This window comes from Cervus elaphus, chromosome 19 (assembly GCF_910594005.1).
Source record: "Cervus elaphus chromosome 19, mCerEla1.1, whole genome shotgun sequence".
Lineage (NCBI taxonomy): Eukaryota > Metazoa > Chordata > Mammalia > Artiodactyla > Cervidae > Cervus > Cervus elaphus.
Window position 1 is genome coordinate 49,603,646 of NC_057833.1, and position 27,840 is coordinate 49,631,485.

The following is a 27,840-nucleotide window of genomic DNA, read 5'->3' on the forward strand; positions in this document are numbered from 1 at the left end:
CCATGGACTATTGCATGCTAGGCTCCTCTGTCCTCTACTATCTCCCAGAGTTTGCTCAAATTCCTGTTCATTGAGTCAGTGATGCTATCTAACATCTCATCCTCAAGAACCCCATGTATGTATGATGACAAGAGCCCCATGTCATGTATGATGACAAATATGACAGAATAATTTTCTGTTCCACTGAAAACAGATTGAACAATGTATAATCAAAATAGAGATTTTTGCTAGAGGCTAGAACTAGATTTTGTTAAAATTTTGTAAGTTGTGCTTTATTTGACATGCTATTTAAAATTGATTTTAGCCTTGTGGGTATATAAAACCAGTCAAGCTGAAGTTTCCACATGAAACTCACATTCCTAAATGGGCCCAGGAGTTCCTTCTGTTGCTGCTGCTGCTAAGTCGCTTCAGTCGTGTCTGACTCTGTGCTCCCTCATACACAGCAGTCCACCAGGCTCCTCTGTCTCTGGGATTCTCCAGGCAAGAATACAGGAGTGGGTTGCTGTTTCGTTCTCCAATGCATGCATGCATGCTAAGTCACGTCAGTTGTGTCCAACTCTGTGCGACCCCATGGACAGCAGCCCACCAGGCTTCTCTGTCCACAGGATTCTCCAAGCAAGAATACTGGAGTGGGTTGCCATTTCCTTCTCCAGGAGTTCCTTCCATAGATCTTGAAACTGTCCCTGAAAATGACATTGGGGGTTTTGTAAAGAGGCAAAAAATTCTGACTAGCTCTGTTGATTATTTACAGTATTTTACTAATAAGTACAGAAATATCATCACAACAAAGAGCGCAGGTTGCTCTAGTCTTGAATGTGTGAGCTGACCAGTTGAGAAAGCCAGAGACTAAAGAATGGAAACATGATTCTAAGATACTGGTAGACAGCAAGCCATTTCTGTCTTCATAAGTCAGACTTAAGAGTGTTAACCGGTGGGAGAAATGGCAAGTGAGTGTTGAGAGAATGATCACTGAGAACCTTAGCTGGCCCCAGGGGCACAGGTAAAGCTAGTTAGGGGCTATGTTGGGAACATACAATGGGAACCCTGGAAGGGTCACTTCCTAATTATACCACATAGGCTATTTGCATAACTGGGTCCAGGAACTTTAACAGGCATTCCCTGCCTTTCAGGCAGGTGAGACAAGCTGACACCTTGTCCTCTAGCCACAAGCTGGTTCTTAAGACTCACCAGTAGTATTTCAACTTCCTTTCTATCAGCAAAAATATCCGAAGTGCCCACTGGGCTGCTAGAGAACAGAGCGCTTACTCATATAGGGCAGGGGCCAAAGCTCAGATGTCCTTGGGGATTAATAGGAAAGATAAACATGAGAAGAATTCAGATATCGGACAATCAAGAGAGGCATGGAGTGGCAACATGGAGAGTGCAAGTCTGCTAGGGACATTCATATTCATGTTTTAAGAAAGAATCCAAACACTCTGCTGCCAAGTAACCACATATCTGAGACCAAAGGCCCAAAGGCTGCTACTCTGCCATGCCTACCCAGTGGTGACAAAGCCATCTCCTCATTACTACAGCTGGAACCCCCAGCTTCTTGATCATTAATGACTGGGGCAGGGTATCGTCCAGTGCCCCCGATATCCTGGAGATAGCTTCTGCAAGAAAAGTTACAATCGGACTATTTCCCTAAGAATGTCTTTTTCCTAGAAGACTACCTAGATGCTGCCCCACTATGAGGGCTCTTTTATTCCTTAAGAGCCTTGGGTCCTGTAAGCTCAATTTATATTTGAAGATAAGGTTTTATTATTCTTTCATTAAACAAATGTCTACTGAGTGCTGTCTATATGCCCAGCACAGTTCTCGATTCTGGGCAACACCTGTGAAGAAGACAAAGCCCCTGACATTAGGAAATTGATTCTAGTTGGGGATGGCAGTGGGGTCAGAAAATAAACTAAGAAATGAATTAGAAAAATTTCCAATACTCTTGAGCAGCATTTAGAGAATTAAACTGGCTAATGGGTTGGAGAGGGCCTGCATAACTTCTTCAGAGTGAACAGCTGGTGATAGTCTGAGAAGTATGCTGAGACCTGAATGATAAGATAGAACCAGTCATGTAAAGATGAGGAGAAGACCTTCTGTCAAGGGTATAGCCTAGGCAGAAATTCTAAGGCAGAAAGGAGTTTGGAATGCTCAAGATACTTGTAGGAAGTTCATGTGGCTGGAACAGGGTTGGTGGGTGATCCTCGTCCATGGGAGGATCCCAGGCAAGTACACTGGAGAGGGTTGTCATTTCCTTCTCCAGGAGATCTTCCTGACCCAGGGTCAAACCTGTGTCTCCTGCATTGCAGGCAAATTCTTTACCACTAAGCCACCTGGGAAGCCCCACTTTTAAGAGTACAAACATAAATACATGTACATGAAATTTCAAACGATACCATAGAATATTGTAGGGTAAAATGTCCTCCATTCCTAATTCCTTTCCTACTCCCCCTTAGCCCAGTCCTACTCTTCTACCTTTTTAGCAACCATAGTGTGTAGAGTTTGCAGCTCTCAGACTAATATCCATGTACACAGACAAAGCACAAAGTAGTTCATACTATACAGCTGAGTGTTTCTATACATTTTTTAAATTGTGGGAGATCTTCCCATGTTTGTGTTTTCTTTTTTGTTTTAGTGGTTGCACAGTATTCCACAGTAAAACTGTACCACAACCAATCCCCTGTTGAAAACCATGCTGCTGTCCATCTTCTTGTTGGTTATTAATAAAAACTGCCACTGAGCATCCTGGGACAAATGGAGAACTTTGCTATGGTATACTCCTATAAGTAGGTTAATAAAGACATATACATGTTAAGTGTTTAAAGATGCTGTGAAATGGCTCTCCAGAAAGACTGCTGCTGCTGCTGGTAAGTCGCCTCAGTTTTGTCCGGCTCTGTGCGACACTATGGACAGCAGCCTACCAGGCTCCTCTGTCCATGGGATTCTCTAGGCAAGAATACTGGAGAGGGTGGCCATTTCCTTCTGCCCAGAAAGACTGTATCAATTTATATTCCTACCAGTGTATGACTGTCTATTTCCCCTGTTCTTACCATTAATTTTGTTCACCTGAAGGGTTAAAATTTCTTACTTTTATTTGTATTTCTCTGATTTCTACTGTTACTATCTTTTCCAAAAGTTTACTTTTTTTTAGTCCTCCTTTTTACTTTGGCCCATTTTCCTACTGGGATGTCGCCTTTTTTCTTATTGATTTCTAAGAACTCTTCATACATTCTGTATATTAATTTTTTGCCTAATATGTAGATTACAAGTATTTTCTCTCAGCCTATTGTTTGTATTAACTTCCTTTAGAGTGTCTATTAAATTCGCCTGAAATCTATCTGGAATTAATTTTTATGTAGAATGTTATTTGAAGACATCATTTACCTTACTATTAAAAAAATTTTTTTTTGGCCATGCTGAGCAGCATGCGAGATCTTAGGTTCTCAACCAGAGATCAAACCAGTTCTCCATGCAATGGAGTGTGGAGTCTTAACCACTGGGTTGCCAATAAGTCCCCTTACCTACTCTAGCATCAGGAAAAATATTTTAAACTTCAAAAGAACCTGTTTTCTATTTATCTCATAAGCTTTCATATTTTATAAATCAAAATCATGGACTTGGTTAGCAGACAGGACTTTGAGAAAAGATTGAGCAGCAGCCTTACCCCACATCTCACAGCCTGAGCATCTTCACACCCTGTGCATGCCCCACCCTGTGCAGGCACTGAGCTTGCCAGACTCGTGAGAGACAGAGCTCAGGCTCTGGCTCTTGGGGCAGTTTCCGTGCTCCTCTGGGTCACATGTCAACAGTAAGGTTCCCCATTGAAGAGACGATACACTCCAGTCTAAATATCGCAGAAGGCCCAAGTTTAAGGACCTAGGAATGCCCATATAAGGACATTATAGTCACTACTCCAAATCACAATTTCCCCCATGCAAACACTCCAATAAATGTGATTTTATTTATCTGTTTTAAGTTTCAATACAGGTTCAATAAGTAGTTACAATGAATGCATGGACATAGTAAGTCGAATGTTTAAATTATTTGTGATGGGGATAATATGAGTCAGCAGGGCACTGAGATGATAAAGAGGGTTAAAGTCAACAAGAAGTAGATTTTCCAGTAAAGCCTCATGAGAGATGCTAGAAGCTGTAGCAAGAATAACATGCTGAGAGGGTGTGTTTAAGGGAGGAGAGAATCCCAGTCATGTGTGATGGACAGCTGGGGTGGAAGGGTAGGGAGTGGTGGAGGTGGGGCCAACTGCCACTCTGCTCTTGGATGTTCTGACATATCACGCTGTCATGGGTGAAGCACAGAGGCTGACAAACACCTGTGAGTGAATATGCATCTTTATTAAACATATGAACCAAAAAACCCTGAACTACTGAAACTCTGTAACTGGGAGTCAAAAACTGATGCAGCACCTGTAGTCACTGCAGCTCAATGGGGTGGGTCACAAAGAGCCATCTGCACTGTCTCATCCAACCCCCCTCAATGACTGTGACCATGGATATGGTAGACAGCTGACTAGGTTAGAGGTCAGGTAGGTCCAGAACAAGGAGAAGCTGCACTTGCCACTCTGCCCCCATCAACCCCAAGAACCACAAGGGCAGGTGGAAAAAACAGTCTAGAGACCTGCTTGACATAAAATCTATCATTTTAACCATGTAAGTGTACAACAATGCTGTGCAACCATCACCATCATCCACCTTTACATTCTGTATGTTCTCTACTGAGATCTTACAACATGACAAATACTCTAATCATTTTACTTCCAGTCTTGTGTAAGGTTTGCAACACTGCACATGTATAGGTGTTGTTATGATGCTCATTTGATACCAAAGATGTGGCATAGAGAGGTTAAGCCCTTTCTGGCAGGTTGCAGAGGTGCTAAGTGACAGAGCCAGCATTTAGGGTAGGTATGCAGAACTCTAAAATCTACACTCTTACAGTTTTGAGCTTCATTTGGATGAAGGACCACGGTATAAGTGATAGTGAAAATGTCTTAATGCATCTATTATCTGCACACACAAAAATGAATTTAAAATTTTCTAGGTCAAATTGCAAGTGAGGAAAATCTGAACTATTTCTAACCCCAAAGAATGGAAATTGCACAGTACTCATTCTATTTAATAGGATAATGTAAGGATCATAAAAATATTTATAGGGCTTTCATGAGCTCACCTGCAAACTACATCTCCCAAACCTATTTTCTACCATTAAGCGCCTCATCTTTCAATTCTACTATCACAAGGTTGTGCAGAAACAACTTCTGTGGTTCAGGACAAGCAATAGAGCCCAACAGTGACACCAGGAGTGGCTTGCCACAGCCCAGTGGGTGACCCCCATGCTCCCACTCTGGAGAACACACTGTTCAAAGCATAGAGAAAGCCTGAAAAATGGAAAAGCAATCTTGATAAGACTATTTTTTTTTGTCCTTATCATGAGTTTTTTGTGTTTGCCACCCATGCGTCTCTTGATTGTTTCAGAAAAGGGATCTCTTAGTAGTAGGATCCCAGTCCAGAGCACACCACCCAGAACCACACGTGTGAGTTGAAGTTGTTCATCTGCCTTATCCTGGTGATGCTGTGAGAAAGACCTGCTCAGAGACCATTGGGTCCAATCTGAGAACAGGTTTTCCTAGCTTGGTATGATGTATTATTCCACGGGATGGGACAGGGTTAGGAGGGGGGTGATCCACAGATAGAAACCACAGGGTAAAAAAAAAACCCAAAACAACCTTTATTTCCCTCTAACTCTCATCAAGTTCAAAGTCAAATGAGGCAACTTTTACTTTAAAGCAATCTGACAGGCTAGCAGAGGGGAATTGGAGAAGGAAATGGCAACCCACTCCAGTGTTCTTGCCTTGAGAATCCCAGGGACGGGGGAGCCTGGTGGGCTGCCGTTTATGGGGTCACACAGAGTCGGACATGACTGAAGTGACTTAGCAGCAGCAGCAGCAGCAGCAGCAGAGGGGAATACTGACTTTCTCTGAGACAGAATCCCATAGTTAGGATACACATTTTCAATATCTATGCTAAGGAACAGCAGAGATGGATATTCCATTCCAAAAACTGGCTGGGTTGGGACTTCCCTGCTAGTCCAGTGGTTAAGAATCCTCCTTGCAATGTAGAGGATGTGAATTCGATCCCTGGTCAGGGAATCATGATTCCACATACCGTGGAGTTACTGAGTCCGTACACCCCAGTGAAGATCCCACATGTCACAACTAAGACCCAATACAGTCAAATTAAAAGAAAACACTTGCCAGGGTCCACCCCACAGGTCAGACACAGTTGGGCCTGTAGGCAGCTCTCCTGTGCAGAGGCGACCCCTGCACAGTCCAGGACCCGTGGGCAAAGACAGGCACAGGAAGGAAGAAGGGATGATGGACACCGTAGGGAGAGCTACACTTTCAGTTACTCAAGTTAACAGGGGGCTCTGGAGGTGAATTCTAATGGTCTCACCAGGAGAGGTCTGTGAACCCTATGGAAGAATTCAGGAGTGTCAACACAAGAGAGCAGGAAATTAACCACAGTCAATCACAGGCTGCCCTCCCTACCAGGAGAAGGCAGGTGGAACACACAGGGTTCTGGAAGGGCTGTGATGACTAGAAACAGCCTCCCTGAGACAGTTGATACTATTTTAAGAGACAAACAAGAGTGACTGTGGTTAAAGATAATCACAGTCAGATGTTGGCAAAAGTAGACAAACATTCTAGGCCTCTGCTATTTAGGGTATAACAGTTTGTGCATGCGTGTGTGTGTGTGTGTGTGTGTGTGTGTGTACCAGGCAATGCTTAGGTTAAGAGCTTTAGCAGCACAGGGTTTATATATGCAAATAAAAGTAGTACCCTGTAAGAAAAAGCTGCTTCTGGAACTGCAAACCTATCCCATAGTTTCAGAACACAATATGGAACTGTACCAAATTCCAGCACAGTAATAAAAAATATAGAACTTGATACAAGGATCAGAATCAAGCTGGGCAGGCAGTAGGGTAAGTGGGAGACAAGAGTAGAACAATGAGAAGAAACCAGGACTCAATTTATTAACCACATGCTCTTGGGAAAATTGTTTCATCTGTCTGAGCTCCAGTCTCTCTTATGTGAAATGTGTAGGCTGACTCCCCAGAGAACAACAAAGGGGAGGCTGTAGCAGCACCTGGCATCACTTCCACAGACACTCCCTTTCGTTCCCAGACCCTACCTCTTTCCCCATGCTCTTTCCTTTGCCCAGCTTCCTGGATGAAGAGCATCTCTCCTGACCCTTCAAGACCCACTCCCCATGTTACCTCTTCACAGGCCTTCCTTGCACACAACCTTACTTCTCCAGAAGAGCTGCTGGTGCTGTCCTCTGAGCACGCCCAACAGAGGAGGCAGAGGGGCTTCACTTGTCCTTAAACTCACTGCACTTTCTCATTAGACCAAACGGCCTACAGGTCAACAGAGAGGATATCTGCTAGCTGCCTCCCCAACACCCAGTTCTTTCTTTCCCCTTCACAGAAGCACCTCAGATTTCCCAGCTTTGTGAGTTGAAACCCTGTCCCTGCTCAATCTCCAGCCCCACCCCCACCTCAGGGGTAGGTCCTAAAATAACTGGAATATTTTATTCTCTGGGCCATGGGGATTAAGTCAAAGACGATCACATGCCTGACTCCACATAGGCCCAAAGAAAATCAATTTTAGAGACTTTTTACTTCCTCTTTCTCACTGAACATAAAGGTCTGTAAGTTTTATTATTGGTAAAAGTAATCTAAATCTAACCAGTAATATATTTGTTTAATAACAAAAATGTTAAGTTTCTTTGTTTAAAAGTGAATAATGTGATTTTTGATTACAAGAAGCTCTGACTGGCTGCTGATGACAGAGAGGACATTTCTGAGCCATAAATGGAAGATCAGATATGTACCAGAGCACAGCAGATAACTGCAGTAATTAAAGGAACACATTCAAGATGATCAACTATGGACATGAATACAGGATAATGGCACAAACTAAACAAATAAATATAAAGGTTGTTAGAGATAACTTGCTGAGAAAGCGCTTAAGAACCCAACACACTGGCCTCCAGGTGCAGGGAGGAGACCTTTATAACTCTTAAGAAAAACTGGTACCCTGAATCAGCCCTAGGGCCCACCAGTTCAGCAACTTGTTTTGAAAACGGACACTCCCAGGGATCAAAAATTGGGCAAAAAGGCCATTAATTAGAAGTCTAATAAGTTTCAGGTCTGCTTTCCTGGAAAGCTTTGAAAAATGTTTACTAATCCTCCATCCCACTTAAAGGTCCATCTCAAATTACTGCCCTATAAGACAGAGAAATATCTAATAATGAGAAAGAATATGATTGTTCATAAGCTAGCATTTACAGAGTGCAGTCTATGTGCCAGAAAGCCAAGACTATATTAGGAGATACACTCCAGTTAATACCTGTATTTTTTCAAGTATAAAGATGAAAAAATTAGCATAAAGAAGTAACTAGACTAATGCAGTTTAGTAAATTCTAATGACAGGATGAAAACGCAGTCTGACCCCTCTAATAACACTTCCCTTAGAGACCTGAGCTCAAAAGAGAATTGCCCTCAAAATCCTTCTTGTTTACTTACAGAAAATGACAGATGAGAACCAGATAGCTAAATGGCCCATGTTCCCTTCTGAGTCAAGTCCCTGTTTATAAGACTAACTGAACATTGTTACAAAGTGCTAGAATCACAGCTCCAGAAGCTTTGCGATCTGGTTCTCCTCGCAAGTACAAGCTGGGGCATCTCAGAAAAACATACTCCATGTAGCCTCTCCAAACCTGCCTCTGTTAGAGATCAAACAGAAAAATAAGACTTCCCTATTTGAGTCACAATCTGATACCATTCTAAAAATGTCACATATGTATGTATAAAGTTTATGGTATAGGATGCTAATCATGACTATAAACACCAATTGGAGGTGTGACTAAATTATAATAAGAAATATTTTACAAACCAAGCCAATTTCAATCCTTTGCATTTATACATTTTTAGTATAAAAATGTGCAAAGCTATTCCAGTATTATGGACACTGTCTCTGGTCCTGTCTCTGAGATATGTACATATTGATATATAAAAAGACACAAACCTAACAAAGATACACTCCAGACAACCAAACCAGGGTGGAAATCTATATAATACAACGTGCAGGTTGTATTTCATGAACCCGGGATTGGTGACTTTGGAATAAGAGGCAAAAGTGAGCACATTACTGTGGCATAATGCTTGGCAGGAAGCCATGGTAATTGCAAATCCAGGTGAGTTATGTTGCTGATTCTTTGCAATGGGAGGAAACCAAGAGGGTGGAGAATTTAGCTGACTTTCTCCAGGGACCCAGCCAAGCCTGGATAAACTCCAATCATCACCTGGGATGACTATACTTCTCCTACCCTGAACTCCTCCTCTTCTCCCCTCCTGCTCTGGCCTTTGGAGGAGCTTTGCACACACCCTTGAGGGCAGATCGGCTCTGTTTTGCTCTTGCAGCCCGAGCTTGCATATGCTGGCAGAAGGTCACAGTTAAATTTAGACCTGACCACCTCACTGGGAAGGAGCTGGGAAGCTGGCTGTTTGAGGATATCCACAGACACTCGGAGAGGTGGCTGATTACACTTCAAGTGGAAGCACTATTTGGTGGTCAAGACATAAGTTAAATTGGGAAGAGGGTATAATTTTCAAACCAAAGCACAAAGAAACAGGGACTTAAAAATTAGAAAGACTGGAAAAAACTCAAAAGGTTACTGAGGTCTTCTCTGTTTTCACCCAGAATTCAAGTAAACAAATAGAACTGCCTGTTTTTTAAATCCTTTTGTGAAATGGGAACTGGAAAGAGTCTCAGAAGCTATCAAGTACAATGTCCAGCAAGTTGTTGAGTCAAGTCTACAACACTACTGAAGACAGTCACTCCGACTAAGCTGAAAACTGTCCTCACACATGAGGGGGGCATATCCCTACAGGAGATGGCAGCTGTGGATGGTAACGCCCCAGAGCAGAAACTAGAGCCAGGGGCAGGGGTGGGGAAGCCCAGGGTGTGTGGGTAGTGGTGAGTGGGAATTTAGCCCTTTTCTCTGAATCCCAGTTTCAAAGTATGGAGGAACAGGACAGCTCCCTAGGACTCAGGTCATGAATTAGGAAGTGAGGACCTCACCAGTGATCCTTTGTGGACACTGGACAGGTTCCCCAGGTGCTTGTGGACCAAAGAATGGCACATAAGCTCTTGAAGCAAGCCAGTGTCAAGTAAGGTGACCTCAAAAAACTATCTGGCTTTATGCCTCTTTTACTTTACTTCCCTGTGTTTTCCCATGATAGTGAGCAAAACTTTTGCAAAAGAATCTTTTAAATGAGGCTCGGAATGCAAATGATATACTTGGGAACCAGAAGAATGGTAGTAACAAAACTTTTGGTACTTATTATGTCAGTTTCTCCTACAAGTTCCCTATTGCCCTAGTGTAAATTCTACCTCCTTCTCTCTCCCTCCAACAGATACTCTCATAGCATCCACTAAGAACACTTAAAAAGATCTGTGTGTGTGAGAGATTTGCTGCCCTCTCTGAACTTTAAATTTATAAGGGCAATGCTATGTCCACTTTGTTCACTGGCTGTGATCTCCAATTATCCCCCAGTTCTGGAGGAGTCAGAGATGACCAGCCCAGGAAACTTTGAGTAAGGCCCCCAGAATACTTGTGGCAGCCACAGACCTCCCTGGGTTGTTTGGGAGGGCTTCATGAGACCCTGATTAGATAGGAGCAGGCTACCCAGGCCTGGCTTTGGATCAACCATGACCTTCCATCAGGCCTAGAAGGTCATAGGAAGGGCCCATGACATGTCTAAAGAAGGTCCCCAGTATTGCCTGGCCTCACCTGGAGACCCCAGGCCAGTGAAACAGATCCTGACTTGGTCAGGACCTAACCCTCAGCTCCAGCGTCTGGGAATTCAGCTGTGACTTCACAGTGGTAAAGTTCCCCCAGGATCCCTCTAGACATTTAGAAACACCAGATGCAAGTGGCCACGGCAGGGCAGATTTCAATGGTAGCAAATCTAGAGCAGGTGGCAAGGACATAGTTTCAGGAACCAGAGAGTGACTTCTCATTCACTGGGACCCCTGCCCTCCTAGATTCCTTCCAAAGAGCTGGATCTCCCAGAAGACTTGATCCAGTGCTTCTACCCTCCCCATTCCTCCAAACAAAACAGCAGGACTATTCTACATTTGGGCTTCCCTAGTGGCTCAGACAGTAAAGAATTTGCCTGTAATGTAGGAGATCTGGGTTTGATCCCTGGGTCAGGAAGATCCCCTGAAGAAGGGAATGGCAATCCAACTCCAGTATTCTTGCCTGGAGGATTCCATGGACAGAAGGGCCTGGCAGTTCATGGGGTCGAAAAGAGTCGGATATGACTGTGCAACTAACACTCACTTTTTCATTCTACATTTCACTGTCTTTTCTACACTTGATCTTAGCCAAAAGGCAGAGAAGTGATTCCACTATCATTTCTATAAAGGTATAACCAGTGTGCTACAGACAGAATGATATTATTTTACTCAGTACCAGCTAAGACTTCAGGCAAGTCCTTTATCTTTTCCAAAGTGCTCTTCTCAAGGATAAAACTGAGATCTTTTGTTCTGTGATGCGGTAACATTCTAGCAATCTATGACACCATACAAGCAAGGTGAGCTATATAAACCCTTTCCCTACACAAATAGGGAGATGGTCCCAATATCTGTATAACGCTGCACTCTGTCAAGCGCTCAGTGAAGCTTCGAAAGGACAAAAATGGGATGAAAAATGCTGCTCAGAATGAATTAAACATCAAACGTCATTCAGCTAAATGGCAAAATGAAACTTGTCTGAGTTCAACCAAGAGGTGCACACACCCACCTAGTCAGGTCTCCTCTGGATCTCAGTCCCAAGTCAGAGCAGTGGACTCCCCTCAGCCTGCCACACAGCCCTATCTTATCCCTCAGATCCTGAGGACAGTCCAGCCATGCTTCTCATGTCATGTGAGGAGGCAGGACTGGAGTGAAATCAATCAGTTGAGGGTTAGAGTCTTGGGAGCTGGTAGCACATTGCCACTCATCCTGTTCACTGTTCTTTTTAAGACTTTCCCTCATTTTGTTCCTAAAAGATGGCTAATCTGAGCTCTCTGAGGAGAACTTGGCGATTTCTGTCCTGTTTCCTCACAAACTATGTTGGCTCAGAAAGGGAAAAGTATAACCGCTTTTCTTGAAGGTTTCAGTGGAGAAGGCCTGTGGGTATCTTAAAGCATCAGAGAGACTGCTATCCTCCTGGAATTATGGACAGGACTGAGGGAATGGGCTGGGATTGGCCTTGGAGTGGGATGAAAGTTTCTAATTTTATATCCTTTCTACTCTGGCACATCAATGTATCATGGACCATAAGATACAGGAAAGCTCCATCCAAGGGAAATATAATGCAAGTTACAAATACGAGCCATGGATTTTACATTACATAAAAAATAAAATTGTATAATTTTACATCATTTAAAATCTTCTGGTAGTCACAATAAAAAGTAAAAACAAACAGGTACAATTAATTTTCATATATTATATTTAACCCAATATGTCCAAAACACAATCATTTCAATATGTAATCAATAAAAAGACTGTTGAACTATTTTACATTTTTTTAACTAAATCTTTTAAATCTGGCTTGTAATTTATACTTTAGTACAGCTCCACTTGGATCAGGCTCATTTCAAGTCCTCAATAGCCACATATGGCTGGTGGCTACAGAATTCGCATAGCTTGAGAAGGCAGGTCTAACCTCTCCTCTTTGGTCTGCTGCATTTCCTTGCTGGCTTTAAGCACACTATATACTCAGCCCTTTAAAAACCCCTGTAAGGGGGCTTCCCTGGTGGTTCAGTGGTAAAGAATCTGCCTGCCAATGCAGGAGACACAGATTCCATTCCTGATCAGGGAAGATCCCACATGCCATGGGGCAGCTAAGCCCATGTCCCACAACTGTTGAGCCTGTGCTATAGAGCCCGGGAACTACTGGGCCCATAGCTACTGAAGACCGTGTGCCCAAGACCTATGCTCTGCAACAAGAGAGGCCCGTGAGAAGTCCGTGCGCCATAACTAGAGAGAAGCCTGTAACAAAGACCCAGCACAGCCAAAATAAATAAATAAAATAATTTTTAAAAACCTGTAAGGCCCAGAGAGAACCCTTAATCTCCTGATAAGCCCTCTCAGATCCCCAGGCCCCTGTGTTCCCATCAGCTTCTACATAATTATTTTAGTAAGAAACCAGGCAGATCCTTGAAGCATCTTTTCTCTTATTATCTTCAGCAACTATTTTCCTTTTTTTTTTGGAGGGGTCACTATTTTCTGTTTCATACTTATCGAGCACTCCCAAGTTGAACTAAAAGATCCTCAGGGGCATAGAAACATCTTAAATTCTCTGTGGCTGCTAGTCTAATACCTGCCACATGGTACTCAAATATTTGGGGACTGAGCATACAAAATATACTCAGCTTGATTTCTCATATGATTAAGGAACTAATGAAATCATTTGAATGTGACAGCACAGTTCCACAGAGACATCTATACACTCATTAATGCTAACAATAATCCAACACTTACACACCACTCACCACGTGCCAGTTCTAGGTGATTAACATATGTAAGCCCATCTAAGCCTTGTAGGATCTCCATGACTAGATTTCATGATCATCAAATTTCACTAGATTTCCATCTTTCAGATGAGGAAAACGAGGCAGAGTCTTTGTAACTTGCACAAAGTCACATAGGTAAATGGTAGAATTGGGATTCAAATTCATTCTGTCTCCAAAGTCCAAGCACTTAAATCATCATGATATATTGCCTCTCAATCCATTACCATCACAAAGTGTATTTTTTTACACCATACCTATCAGTACATAGCTTAAGAAACAAAGGCTCTCAGCCAGCATATTTCCTTATAAAAAAAATTAAGTTAATTCAGAAAATGTAAGCAGAAGTAAACAACAGGAGAGACATGAAATTCCTGGTCCCAGAAGATGTTTCTCATAAGTCCTCTTTAAACAAAGAACAGTACACTTTTCCTTTCAAAGAGTATCGAATTGGGGGTAACTGGCAACTAAGTCTTGAAATTTGGGATGTCATTTCTCTCAGGACCTCCACTTCACAGGATTTACCCTAAGGAAGTAATTATAGGTTTGTGTCAAGACTTAACTATAAGAATGGTCATTATAATATTGTTGATAATAGCAAAATTAGAAACCAAAAATAGGGAGGTTGAAAATGAAAACAAACCATATTTACACGTGATAAAATGAGCATCTAGTGCTCTGCTAATAAAACAGGTTTCTGAATAAAACAAAAAACCTTGATTTGTGGTGTCTGGTGACCTTCTTAGTATAAATACTCCCACTATGGCTGTTCTCAAGCTTAACCATCCATTCTCAAAATCCTGAATATTTAACAATCCCAATCTGAACTGAGCTGGCATATCACTGGATGCATTCACAAAAATGTCATGAAAATTGTTTAATATGTTATGTGAAAAAAGTTTATTACACTACTATATCATATTTCTGGAAAAATACACACATGGAAAAAAGATAAAAAGGATATATTCAACATGTTAACATGGCTCTCTCTAAGTAATGGAATTTTATCATCATTTACCTGTATTTTCAAATGCTTTCCCAAGGCAGAAGAAAAAAGTAAATCAAGACTCTCTTTCCCAATAACAATAATTTTGAAATGACCTATCTCTTTGGAGGCATGTCTTAAAAAGAGGAAGAGAAAAATCTCTGGACCTGATGGTGAAAGCAAGTACACAGTTAGAAGCCTCAGGATTGAGGAGATTCCTAATACGAAGTGAGCAAATAGGCTGAGTGGGTAAAACCTGCAGCTCTAGCCCTGTGCATACTGGTCTCATGGGGAAGGGGGTAAACTTACCCTGGAAAGGAAAGGTGTGACATAGGGAGTGGAAATATGTAAATGCCACAAGAATCTGTCTGAACAATCTGATTCTGGAAGGATCTATTTCTTAACCCAAAGCTCTTTCTCATCCCTTCCCACCAAATTTTAGCCATTGTATTAAATCAGTCCTGACAATTGTCAAGTTCAAATCTTGTCTATGGCAAAACTCTCTGTAGCCACTAAAAATATCCTGGAAATACATCTACTTGGGAAGACGTTTCAAAGATTAAGCAAAATCTTGTTTTAAAACAGAATATATAATATGAACCCATTTATTTTAAAAGGGAGCAAACACATAGAAAAGAATATATTAAATGGTTAAGTAGTTGTTTCTAGGTAGTTAAGATTATGTCAAAGTTTTACTTTTATGGCCTTTTGGTTTACCTAACTTTTGATTTTTTTCTTAACTAACCATAGTTACCATTAAGAGTCTGAGGGAAATTATCATAAAAATGAAGGAGTCTTAAATGGGAAGAAGGGTGCCATAACTACCCTTCCTTGCCCCTGGGGGCTAATGGGCTCAGAGAAGATGTGCGTGATTCTTAATGCCAACCCTTCTTCCCATCCCATCCCCCTCAAGTAACAGTGAGTGGGAAGGACGCCCCCTCCCCACTTCTCAATCCCCAGGAAGCAAAATCCCCAGGAAGCAGGTCACAGATGCCCTTGCTGGAGCTGGGTGAAGGGAGGAGGAAGGTAGGGGAGGGTGGAGAGAAAAGAACAAACCAAAAATATGAAGCCCCCTGGAGAGCTTGTTAAAAGGCAGACTGCTGGGTTTTAGTCAATGGAATTTGAATCAGTGGGGCCAAGAATCTGTATTTCCAATGTGTTCTCTAGTGGTAACCATTCTTGGAGCTCTTCTCCTTTAAGATGAGGAGAGGAGGAGGCACCACACAGGTGTGAGGATGAGATCAAAAATCTGCACAAAGTGGCGTGTTTGCAATTCTTTTGAACAGTTAGGCTTGGTTCATTTTTGGATGGGGAAGGATAATACCCCTTTCTCCCTGGGAGAAATAATGGATATGCTAACAGAGGATGGGCAGAAACTGGGACTTCCTGAGCAGTCCTGAGCCTGCACATGCAAGGTGCCCTAAGAGACCAAACACAGGCCTACAACTAATCTGGCCTCAAGGAGAACGGGTTCTTGGATACAGAGGTGTTTTATGAGGTACTGTTTCAACCAAGCAGCAGAAGGGGGTTTCCCTTCCTTTCAATTTGCTAGTTTCCTCACTGTGGTCTCCAGGAAAGTAAGAAAAATGTGAAAGGACTTGTTTGGTAACTCTGATCTTTGCTTTTTATCTGGCAGAAGTCAATCTGGCAGCCTCTTGGCTGCCTCACAGGTATTAAACCAGGGCTCCCCTCCTTCCAGGAAGTATAACACAGAAGGTTCGCCTCAGGAGAGAAGTTCCATTAGTCACTGAATAGATCAAGCTACCCATGTCTCTCATCCACAAGGAATATACACAATACTGGCCAAACCTCACACAAATATCTAGAACTTCAAGGGCTGTGGTGAGCAGGTCATGATTTTTACCTAGGCAAAAACAGCCTGAAGAGGACACCTGCAAATCTTGCAAAAGAAGGATGTGCAACAAATGCTGGCTGATGGGATCAGAAAAATGTTTCACTAGATTGTTAGCCAAAGTCAAGGGGCTGGCAGGACATGACGCCTTTTTATTTAACATAGGTTCTCAGGACCTAAACTTCAATACTGGTGTAATCACGATCCAATTCTTACACAGTGTTTCCCCTCAGAGAAGAATAACTCAAGGATGCTTATGGTATCTTGCCAGTACCTACTCTCAAACGTTCTTTTATGTAACCAGTGATTATAATACTAGAAGTGTTATGTTTTTTACAGTTTTAATTGGTTTAATTTTAAAAAGAAGGAAATCCCTATCATACTTACAGATGCAGGCCTTCTTTCCCCATGGTGGCAGCCCTACAGCAGTGAGGCACAGTTGACAATGGTTTGAACTAAGACCATTAAATTCCTTAGAAAGGTATATTTGCAGCATTTTCACCCAGAAGACCCCACATATTTATCTGGGAGCCCCCTGGGTATGCGTTCCATGTCTAATATTACAATTACAATTACTGTTACCATCAGTAGCTATGGTTTTTAAAGCACTTTATATACCTGATGGTAAGCTAAGTCCTTTACATACATTCTCTTAACTAATCCTCATAACAGCCCAATGGGGTCAGCACCATTATGATTCCCATCCATTCTCCCCCAGTATCCAGTGCAGGGCTAGCAGGCACTCAGCATGTAAACATGTGTCAAATGAATTAAAACACTGTATGTTACATAAAAACCAGTGACGTTTAAAAATGGAATGATAGGAATGCATTTCATTTTCACCTGAAAGCGTACACTTCATGGAAGAAGACAAGAAAAATGGGGGGAAAGGGACCCTTGGAATTAAATTGAACCAGAGGGAAAAACATGGACAAATATTTACTATGAACAATGTGCAGAAACTGCTCTGGGAGACAGAGATGCTCAGCTTTCTGTGGTCCTGGGACAGAACAGCCACTCAAAACAGACCAGGCAGGTTCAGATCCCAATGACTCGTCACCCCGCAGGAACCACAGATCATTCCACAGTCAACACCCAAGTTCCAGCCTGGGGTCAGCCTCTACCCTTCTCAGTTACCCAATCGAGAAGGGTAGAGGCTGACCCCAGATGTCTTTGTCCAGAGTAAGAGAAATTGATCGCATGGGCAGGAAGAGAAAAATGCAGTTGCAGAAAGAGTGCTGGGAAAGGGCTATAGGTTTGAGTTCACTACTAAATGGCTGAACGGTTTCTTCTTGCAGAAAAAAAAAAAAAAAAAAGATCTATTAAATAATCTCTGAAGTTACTTCTAGTTCTAATGTCCCATGATATAACTAGCCCCTTCCGTTTGAGAAGCCCTTCTCAGAGTTCAGACCTTTCAAAGGCAGGGAAAATCTGGGGTTTTGGTCTGAAGGAGAGGGCAGGTCACGCAGACGCTTACACTCACTGAAAAGGAGCAGCATCAAAAGGATGAGAGTGTTTTTAAGGCAGAAGAGAAGAACCAAGATTCAAGAAGAACTTCTCTAAGTAGATACAAAAGCATTACTCCAGACTACAGCAGGCCTACAACATTGTTTGGACTCACAAGTGAATCCCTCCTCCCTCACACACACATTGCATAAAAACAGGAGTCTGAGCTGTTACCTTTTTATTTCAGGTTCTGTTCAGTCACTCAGTCATGTCTGATTCTTTGTGACCCCGTGGACTGCAGCACGCCAGGCTAGGACTTACCAACTTGTGGCACATGGAACCACTGTGGTGACAGGCCCACAGCATGATCACTGACTTATAGTGGTACCAAAGGAAGGATATTTGGCTTCCATTTCCAATCTCCCCCAACCCCAACCAAATCCATATATTCCTACTTCTACTAGGCTACATTATGACTGGAAGACAGGGAATTATTGATATCCCTATTACTATTAACTAGTTAGAGAATCAAATGTTCAGAAAACTAAGATCATGGCAACCAGTCCCATCACTTCATGGCAAATAGATGGGGAAACAATGGAAACAATGAGAGACTTTATTTTTTGGGGCTCCAAAATCACTGCAGATGGTGACTGCAGCCACGAAATTAAAAGACACTTGCTCCTTGGAAGAAAAGCTATGACCAACCTAGACATCATATTAAAAAGCAGAGACATTACTTTAGCAACAAAGGTCCATCTAGTCAAAGTTATGGTTTTTCCAATAGTAATGTATGGATGTGAGAGTTGGACTATAAAGAAAGCTGAGTGCCGAAGAACTGATGCTTTTGAACTGTGGTGTTAGAAAAGACTCTTGAGAGTCCCTTGAACTGCAAGGAGATCCAACCAGTCAATCTTAAAGGAAATCAGTCCTGATTATTCATTGGAAGGACTGAAGCTGAAGCTGAAGCTCCAATACTTTGGCCACCTGATGCAAAGAACTGACTCACTGGAAAAGACCCTGATGCTGGGAAAGATTGAAGGCAGGAGGAGAAGAGGACGACAGAGGATGAGATGTTGAATGGCATCACCAGTGCAATGGACATGAGTTTGAATAGGCTCCAGAAGTTGGTGATGGGATAGGGAAGCTGGCATGCTATAGTCCATGGGGTTGCAGAGTCAGACACGACTGAGCAACTGAACTGAACTGAGTCAAAGAATCAGGGATGGGAAGAGAAGCATAAGATCTAGGTTGGGGACAGTATGTATGTTTGGAAATTCTCCCCAGATTAAGGTATATCCCTGGGAGGCAGAGAAAACTAAGAGGTGTATTGGGAAAACATACATGTTAAATGGTCAATTCAATTTTCATAGTGGTAAAGGCACTTCCTGGAACATAAAGAAAATGGTATGTATTGCTCAATGTCCTAAGACTTCTCTGTCCTTTGGGAGGTGAACTAAAGTAAACCAAAGTGAAGGTCACTTCAGTTTCTCTCTGAGATAACCAACACCTTTCTAAAGAAACTTGCTGTCATGGTCTCACACATTAAATTCAGTTTCTAAAATGAGCCAGGGAAGGGACATTCAAATCAAGGTTTTGAATAAGGTTCCTACTCAGTTATTCTGGGAAAAGGTAGGGAGTAGAAAAGAAATTATAGATGAAGATGGCTTGCAAAAGCCCTGTAAACCCCCATAACCTTTGCTCAGACCCACCCACCCCTGTGATGAGAGAGCCATGGGAATGTAATCCCAGCACCTCTCCTGTGAGCTGACTCAGCCTGGGTAAGTCACCACTCCTTCCTCTTTTCACCTCTGAGATAGTCTCCTGAACCAGTCACTGTTCACTGTCTAAATGGGGAGCTGTGTCGGCACATGGGCTTCTGCTGCATGGACAACGATACAACAGTAAGCAAGTATGAATAAATGCCATGAACCCTGTGGAGAAAGAGAGGAGGGCAGTAGTCAGGAAACGTTTCCAAGAAGGGACAGTTGTCCATAGACCCAAGGTTAATTACAAGTTGACTAGAAAATTAAAGCCTCTAAAACTGACTGCCACCCACTCAGGTCTAAAAAATCTCCAGGCTCTGTGATCTAAGATGTCACAAATTCCAGTCTACAGCATAGGACTTAGAAACACTCCAGGTGACTTGAAATCCTTTTCATCACTTGGAAACAAGTTGCTTTTTAAAATCTTAAGATCATTAAAGAACAATCCAGAAAGGACCCACTTCTTCAGGTGTAGAGGAAAGTGTAAGCAGCCAAATCAATCCTGAAATTTCCTACAGAGCGTGGCATTAATGATTAACCACCCTTCACACACACACATACACACCCCATTATTTCATGTTTGGCTATTTTTCACTTCCAAAAAGGCAGTTATAAATGTTATTGGCTCTCCTTCTTCCTTCTCACCCATCTCTATTTCCATTCTACCCATGATTCTCAGTTTTCCTGCCCTTTAACCCTAATTTCAAGGTAGGGAAGGAACATCATCTTTCATTAAACCTCTCTGCCACACTCATACTCAACAGAAACAAAAACTGGAACAGAAGAACACCAGATAGCTGCCTTAATCACTTTCCCAAACCCAAAGACAAGCTCCACTAACTCCATCTATATTTTCCTCAAACATGATTTAAAGGCCACATGGGTACATCACTAAATCCTTAACTCTTACTCTAGAGTTAACAATTACAACCACTTAGGGTTCACCAGAGCAAGTCCAGGATAGCTTAGGTTTGTGTCAAAAATAACCAAAACATTCCACTTCCTCTTGGTTCCTTTTTTCCCAGACATTAGGAGGTGTCCTTTAAATGCAGGACTGGAAGCCAGTCACAGTCAGCCAGGGCTCCTTGACTCAGGAACCATAGTATGGGTTCTGACAGCTTCAGAGTCATCCTTACAACCAGAGAAACTGGTTTAACGGAAAAGGGAGGCCAGGCAGGTCTCTGGTAATGCCCTGCCATCAACCCCTCAGACACTCTCCTGAGTCCTTCTCTGTGTTGCAGCTTTGGCATAGAGTTCTGGGGCTCTGGACAATGCATTCAAGCTCAGTACAAGACCTTATATTTTCAGTCGGCTTCCAGATATATGTCTATAGGCTGGGTGGGGACTCAGAGCTCTCTCTTCCATTAGAACAGATGCAGGAAGCCTCAAGCAGTACCCAACACCTCAGACACTGTCACCCTACCCAGTGGCGCCCGGAGCTCTCTGAAGGGTGGCTAAGTCACATCCACCACCATATCCTCAGATTTGAGTCCCAGTTTCCCATCTTCACATCTTTTAGATCTAGGAAAGAGTAAGGGGTAAAGTGGGAGAAGGGGAGAGGCACCCACCTTTGTTATCCTCCTTTTCCCTTTTAAGCTGCTTTCACTGCTCAGGACTTTTCCTTCTCTCAGTCTTCAGCTAAGACATTCTCCTCCACTCAGGCTGTAGCAACACCCCTTCTCCAAGCCACTGAGCCTGTAGCCACTGCTTTCCCAGTCCTGCAGGCAGGAGGTGACCCAGCAGGCGCCCCAAGTGAGCTCCCCGCCCCCTCCTTGCACCACAAAACAGAGGGCCAGCCAGGGCAATTCACAAACAAATTGAAGGCTGAAAGACCCCTGGAGAATTACTCTGTCAGGAAGCTGGGGCTGCCACACATCTGGATTCAAGGAGGCAGCTGCAGGGCCTTTAGATAAGCACCGCCCAAGTTCCCAAATTTTGCCTTTGGACAGGAAATGGACTCCCTAGAAATCCTACTTGGAAACTCTGCACCAGGACAGCAGCCCAGCCTTCATCGAAAACCCACCCATTCAGATTCCCTTTGGCCATTTCCGGCTTCCTATCCCTTTTAATACCTGCTTCTTTCAATTCCCAGCCACGGTTTTATATGGTTCTGAACTAGGCTTGGATTTTTGTGAGGGTCCCTGGCCTCCTAAAACTCTTTCTCCCTCTGAATTTTGATTTTTAGAGTTAGCTACTACACAGTTCTAAGCTGTTTTAATTAAATGCAGAGACTGAGAGAATCTAACGCTGAGATTATGAACCTTAATGACTTGGGGAAAGGTCCTTCAGATTTAATTAGTTTTTGTGGCCTTATATCTGTTTAGGATGGAGAATTTGTCAGAGCTGTGTGTAGGGTGGGCACATAGGATGGTGGTCACTTGGATAAAGTTTATTCACCAGTAAGTCCCAGAGAGTTCCATGGGGACCTTATCAGGTTAAGATGGGCATGGAGTCTGGGGCATTGAAAACAGGGGTAGAGGCGAGACACCATCAGGTGAAATTTTTAAAAGACCAACGTCAAGTGAGAGCCTATATTCTCACTTCTAAATACATAGAAACAGACCCTCTGAGCTGAGGTGTTAAAGAGACATGAAATGTGTTAGGAACATCTACTAACTCTGTCTAGGAAGGGCTCCATTCTTTTTCAGGATGGGCTGCACACCGATAACCTTCCTTCTGTCATCCTTCTCACCATCTTGTTTTGCAGGCTGATTTTGGGAAAATTAGTTGCTTCCTGCAAGTCTGCTCAACAACACTAAAATTAGCATAATAATTAAATACAGTCCTAATTGGGTACATAGAGAGTTCCTGGTTAATTAATGAGCCAAGCTCTGGCCCAGAGCTGCAAACCCACGCTAGCCTGCCAAAGCCCAGGCACAGAAAAGCGGGCTACAGCCCCCAAATAAAGTTGTCACTTGGCAAAAATAGTTCCTGGTGTAGAGGCAAGTGTCAAATACATTCCTATAGCTAAGAGTCATCCCGCGGCTGAGGTCCATATGTAAATGAGAGCAGGAAAGTGTGACTCTGTCACTACGGGGAGCGCAGAGCTCCCAGGGCCCTCTCCCCACCCCCCGCATCCGTGCCTCACCCCCCTGCAGACTGGCGCCCAACAACCAAAGTCGCTGATAAGTAACTCAGTTCCCAAACTAGAGCTCCGCATCCAAGTCTTAAGCTCTCTGAGACAGAGAGCGAGCGAACCGCGTAGTGCCGCAGAAACTGCAAAGAACACAGCTGGGAACAAACTGTCCATCTGCCGTGCTCCGCTCCCCAGCCCGTTTCCCCCATCCCACGGCCCGCCCCCATCCCCAATTCAGCCGGTCCAGTCTTTGCCTAAGAAGAAGGGGCCAATGCCGACAGTCACTCACCCCTGCACGGAAAGCAACAGCAGCACTTCGCAAAGAGCCACCCCAAAGAGGGACCTCGGGAGTATGCGCGGTCGCCGCCCTTCATGCTGCCGGTGGCCCCAGCGCTCCGGCATGGCCCGGGGCACCGGCACCTGTGGGAGCGCAGCCGGCAGGCCACCTCGGCGGGCGCAGCGGCCCTGGAGGCAGCTCACAACCTCAGCCCTCCTTCCCAGCCGTCCCGCACCGCGGCCGCCGCTGCGACTCTCTGGGAGCCAGAGCCACCTTGGGGAGGAGAGGAGGGGCGGGCGGGGAGGGCGGCGCTGGGGGCGGAGTCCCAAAGTCCAGCTGTTCGCCCTAGTCCCGCAGGCAGCGTGGCCCAGGGCCTTATGCAACGCCGCTCTGACCCAGGGCACAGAGCATGCAAGGAAGGAGTGCACACAACCCACAGCGCAACACAGGTGCTTTTCCTTCAGTGTGACTTCCTCTCCTCAAAGGCCGCCACAATCAGCTACGGCTTAAAATACACGACCTGAGGAAGCCAGAGAGAAGCAAATTTAGAAGGTTCCAGACTCCTGACTGCTTTTTCTCTGACAGCTTTCCCTCTTCCTTCTCCTCAGCCTCCGAACATGGACAGCTCCCTGTGTTGAAAATACCTTCACCTATCCTTTTCTTTCCTTCTTTTAAATATTTAAGGTTAAATGATAATAGTGCCTCCTCTTTTTATCAGCTCCGGGGCAGCAATGTTGTTACTTGAAAGCTCCGGATTGGAACCGTAACCCTAAGACCGAAGTTCAAAGCTTTGTCCCCTACTAGCTGTCTGACCTTAGGCAAGTCATTTCACTTTTTTGATCTTCAGTTTCTTCATTTAAAAATTATAGGAGGGAAAAATAATCCCCATATTACAGGGTTGCTAAGAGAATTTTAAAAGACATATCCATGAAGTAGGAGTTAAGAGATTTGAGTGAGTGCCTACAGAGAAACTACAGACACCTTACTTGTGGTGGAAGATGCGCATTCATTCCCCTAACCACACCCAGTGGGTCTATCATTCCTGTACTTAAATCTCTAGCTGTTTCCTTTTTTAATTCTTTTCATATTTCAAGGTCAAGCTCATATCCACCATACCTCCCTGCCCCCCAGAAGCCCACATGGACCACACCAACTGGGCCTTCCCACGAACCACTGAGTTTATCACTCACAAACATCTCTCCCATTCCTTTGTGTCCATATTTAGGAGAAGGGATTTCTGGAAACATATAGCACTCATAAGGTAGTAATAGCCCAATCATCAGATTTTTTTTTTTTTTTAAAAAGGAAGCTTGTGAGAAGAACATGAAACAGAAGCTTGATCACTCAATTCCCACCTGGAAGAAAGAGTCACAGGACAAGACTTTGCCTTCTATACATTAACTCATCGATCACACCAAAAAACCTTATAAGATAGGATCCCCTTTTAAATAGAAAGAAACTGAATGAATGAATGGTGACGAGGCTCTGATGATTTAACTCTAAAGAGAGATTCTAAAAATCTTCACCCCGTAGGAAGAACAGAACCCAAAGTCGAAATCTACCTTCAAGTCTACCACTGCCACCTCCCTGATGGCTTCTGGCAGTTTTAAAATAATAACCTCACTGTTAACCAGGAAGTGTGCCCCAGGTGCTCCAGATATGAAACACAGAAATGAAAGTTCAAATTGCTCACGCAGCCCAAACGCCAGATTACTGAATTCAGTGATCATTCTATTGGTCAGTCTTATCTTGAACCTTCAGTCCTTCTAAAAATGAACTTTATTTCCTTGTGATCCACTGCCTGGGTGCTATGATATGAGTCAACATTTGGTCTACCCACCCAATACTGGGGCATTCTGATAGGAATTCGAAAATGATTCAAAGTTGCTTGATGAGTAACCTCTTTTACTTTAAACTTTCCTCTGGGCCTTTGTGTTTGAAAACTGAAACTGTTAGTCGCTCAGTCGTGTCTGACTTTGTGCAACCCCATGATCTGTAGTCCACCAGGCTCCTCTGTCCATGGGATTCTCCAGGCAAGAATACTGGAGTGGGTTGCCAGCCCTTCTCCAGGAAAATCTTCCCGACCCAGGGATCAAAGCTGGGTCTCCTGCATGACAGCTGGATTCTTGACCAGTGTTCAGGTGACACTGGATCGTCTTTCCATCAAAATCTTTTTGCAAAAGGCTGATGACATCATCTTGTAGAAGCTAGCTTGAATTAGATGTCTGAGGAAGACTCCAACCTTGCTTCAGAAATAAAAGTACCAGAAACTAATAGGTAAAAAGTAAGCTATAAGGATATGTTGTACAGTGGCTGACTTTATTTTTTTTGGCTCCAAAATCACTGCAGATGGTGATTGCAGCCATGAAATTAAAAGACGCTTATTCCTTGGAAGGAAAGTTATGACCAACCTAGACAACATATTAAACAGCAGAGACATTACTTTGTCAACAAAGGTCCGTCTAGTCAAGGCTGTGGTTTTTCCAGTAGTCATGTATGGATATGAGAGTTGGACTACAAAGAAAGCTGAGTGCAGAAGAATTGATGCTTTTGAACTGTGGTGTTGGAGAAGACTCTTGAGAGTCCCTTGGACTGCAAGGAGATCCAGCCAGTCCATCCTAAAGGAAATCGGTCCTGGGTGTTCTTTGGAAGGACTGATGTTGAAGCTGAAGCTCCAATATTTTGGCCACCTGATGCAAAGAACTGACTCATTTGAAAAGACCCTGATGTTGGGAAAGATTGAAGGCAGGAGGAGAAGGGGATGACAGAGGATAAGATGGTTATATGGCATCACCGACTCAACGGACATGAGTTTGGGTAAACTCTGGGAGTTGGTGATGGACAGGGAGGCCTGGCGTGCTGCGGTTCATGGGGTCGCAAAGAGTGGGACACAACTGAGTGACTGAACTGAACTGATATATTGTACGACACAGAGAATATAGTGAATATTTTATAACAACTATAAATGGAGTTTTTAAAAATTGTTAAATAGCATTTTAAACTTATCACTACACTGTACACCTGTCACAGAATGTTGTACAATGAAATGAAAGTGTGAGTTGCTCAGTCATGTCCAAGTCTTTGTGACCCTACAGACTGTAGCCTGCTAGGCTCCTCTATGGAGTTCTCCAGGCAAGAATACTGGAGTGGGTTGTCATTCCCTTCTCCAGGGGATCTTCCCAACCCAGGGATTGAACTCTATAAATATACTTCAAAAAGAATCTGAGTACAAGTAGACCCTTAAAGTAGTCTTAGTCTCCATGTAAAGGATTCATTATGCATGTTTCCACTGGTCCTTATTAACCAGGCATCCACCCACTGTCAATTTAAAGGACATTAAAATAAAGCCATTAGGGACACCTACCCATCTTAAGTTGATATGATCAGCACATTTTGGGCCATTCTGAAGATTGGTTAGGCATCAATAACCCAAGAGTCCCATTGCCATCCTTGTGTGTCTTCCAGAATGAGACCAGTGATGTCTAAAACCCAGCAAGGAAGTCTTGAATACTACTGAGACACTGATCAATGTCAGACTGATTCATTGACTCAGCAAATACCTACTGAGTGCCTACTCTGTGCCAGGCTCTGTTTAAGGCACTGGGTCTACATTCTCAAACAGAAACAATCCCAGTTGTTGTGGAACGAGCTGCTACAACAGACTCAACATGAACATGAAAGAAAAGGGAATCAATGTTAGATATTTGACCAAGTTTTGAGTTTAGGGATTTAAGAAAATAGGTGCCTGAATCCTCTAACCTACATCTAGATGTTTTAATTGTCCTCAGGACAATTTGGAGGGGATGGTAGGACAATGGTTTTTAAACACAGATGCTTATTAGAATCATCAGGGAAGTTTTTCTATTAATAAATTTTAGGCCTTAGTATTTTTTTTTTAAGTTCTCCAGGTAATTTCAGGGTGGAACCAAGTTTAAGAACCACTGATGCCTGGGTCTTCCTCCCCTATCCCTCTCAGCATTCAGATGAATTCACTTTGGGTGAGGCTGTATCAGTATTTTTTCAGTTCCCCAGGTGTTTTGTAAGATGCAGCATAGTTTGAGAGCCACTGTTGTAATGTGGTGGTTCTCAAACTTGAGTGTGCATCAGAATTACTTGGAGAGTAAGTTACAGCACAGATTACTGGGCCCCACTCCCAGACTTTCTGATTCAGTAGGTCTGGGGTGGGGCCTAAGGATTTCATATCTGCAAGTTCCAGGATGATGTTCGTGTTGTTGGTAGAAGGACCACACATTGAGGACCAATTCAGTTCAGCTCAGTTCAGTCACTCAGTCGTGTCCAGCTCTTTGCAACCCCATGATCTGCAGCATGCCAGGCTTCCCTGAGCTTGCCAACTCCTGGAGCTTGCTCAAATTCATGTCCATCGAGTTGGTGATGACATGCAACCATTTCATCCTCTGTCGTCCCCTTCTCCTCCTGCCTTCAATTTTTCCCAGCATCAGGGTCTTTTCCAATGAGTCAGTTCTTTGCATCAAGTGGCCAAAGTATTGGAGTTTCAGCTTCAGCATCAGTCTTTCCAATGAATATTCAGGACTGATTTCCTTTAGGATTGACAGGTTTGATCTCCTTGCAGTCCAAGGGACTCTCTAGGTAGTGAAATCTTCCCCATCTGTTTGCAATCTACACCCTCTTCTTTTTGCAACAGCACTTTGATTTTTCTTTGAGAAACCAGCTCTCCTCCATTCTTAGATCATGTTTTTGGATGTAACTGACACCCTCCCTGTGTCCATGCTCCACTCTAAGGATAGGCCTATGACTTGGGCTTAGCCAGCCAGCCAAGGGGAC

General features: G+C 43.4%; 1 protein-coding gene across 16 annotated transcripts in view; it reads right to left on the minus strand.

Annotated features, from left to right (window-relative positions):
* The window catches only part of KALRN (kalirin RhoGEF kinase), a 673,187-nt gene that overhangs the window by 96,949 nt on the left and 548,398 nt on the right, over nt 1-27,840 (minus strand). For 2 of the 16 annotated variants that reach the window (XM_043875056.1, XM_043875055.1), the window contains exon 1: nt 23,050-23,334. The exons of 10 other annotated variants lie outside the window; for them this stretch is intronic. In XM_043875056.1, coding sequence (XP_043730991.1) covers nt 23,050-23,134 — 85 coding nt within the window. In that variant the 5' untranslated portion in view covers nt 23,135-23,334. Of the gene's footprint in view, nt 1-23,049; nt 23,336-27,840 lie in introns of those variants that run through there. 4 more of the 16 variants (XM_043875054.1, XM_043875057.1, XM_043875059.1 and 1 more) reach the window with 4 other exon arrangements.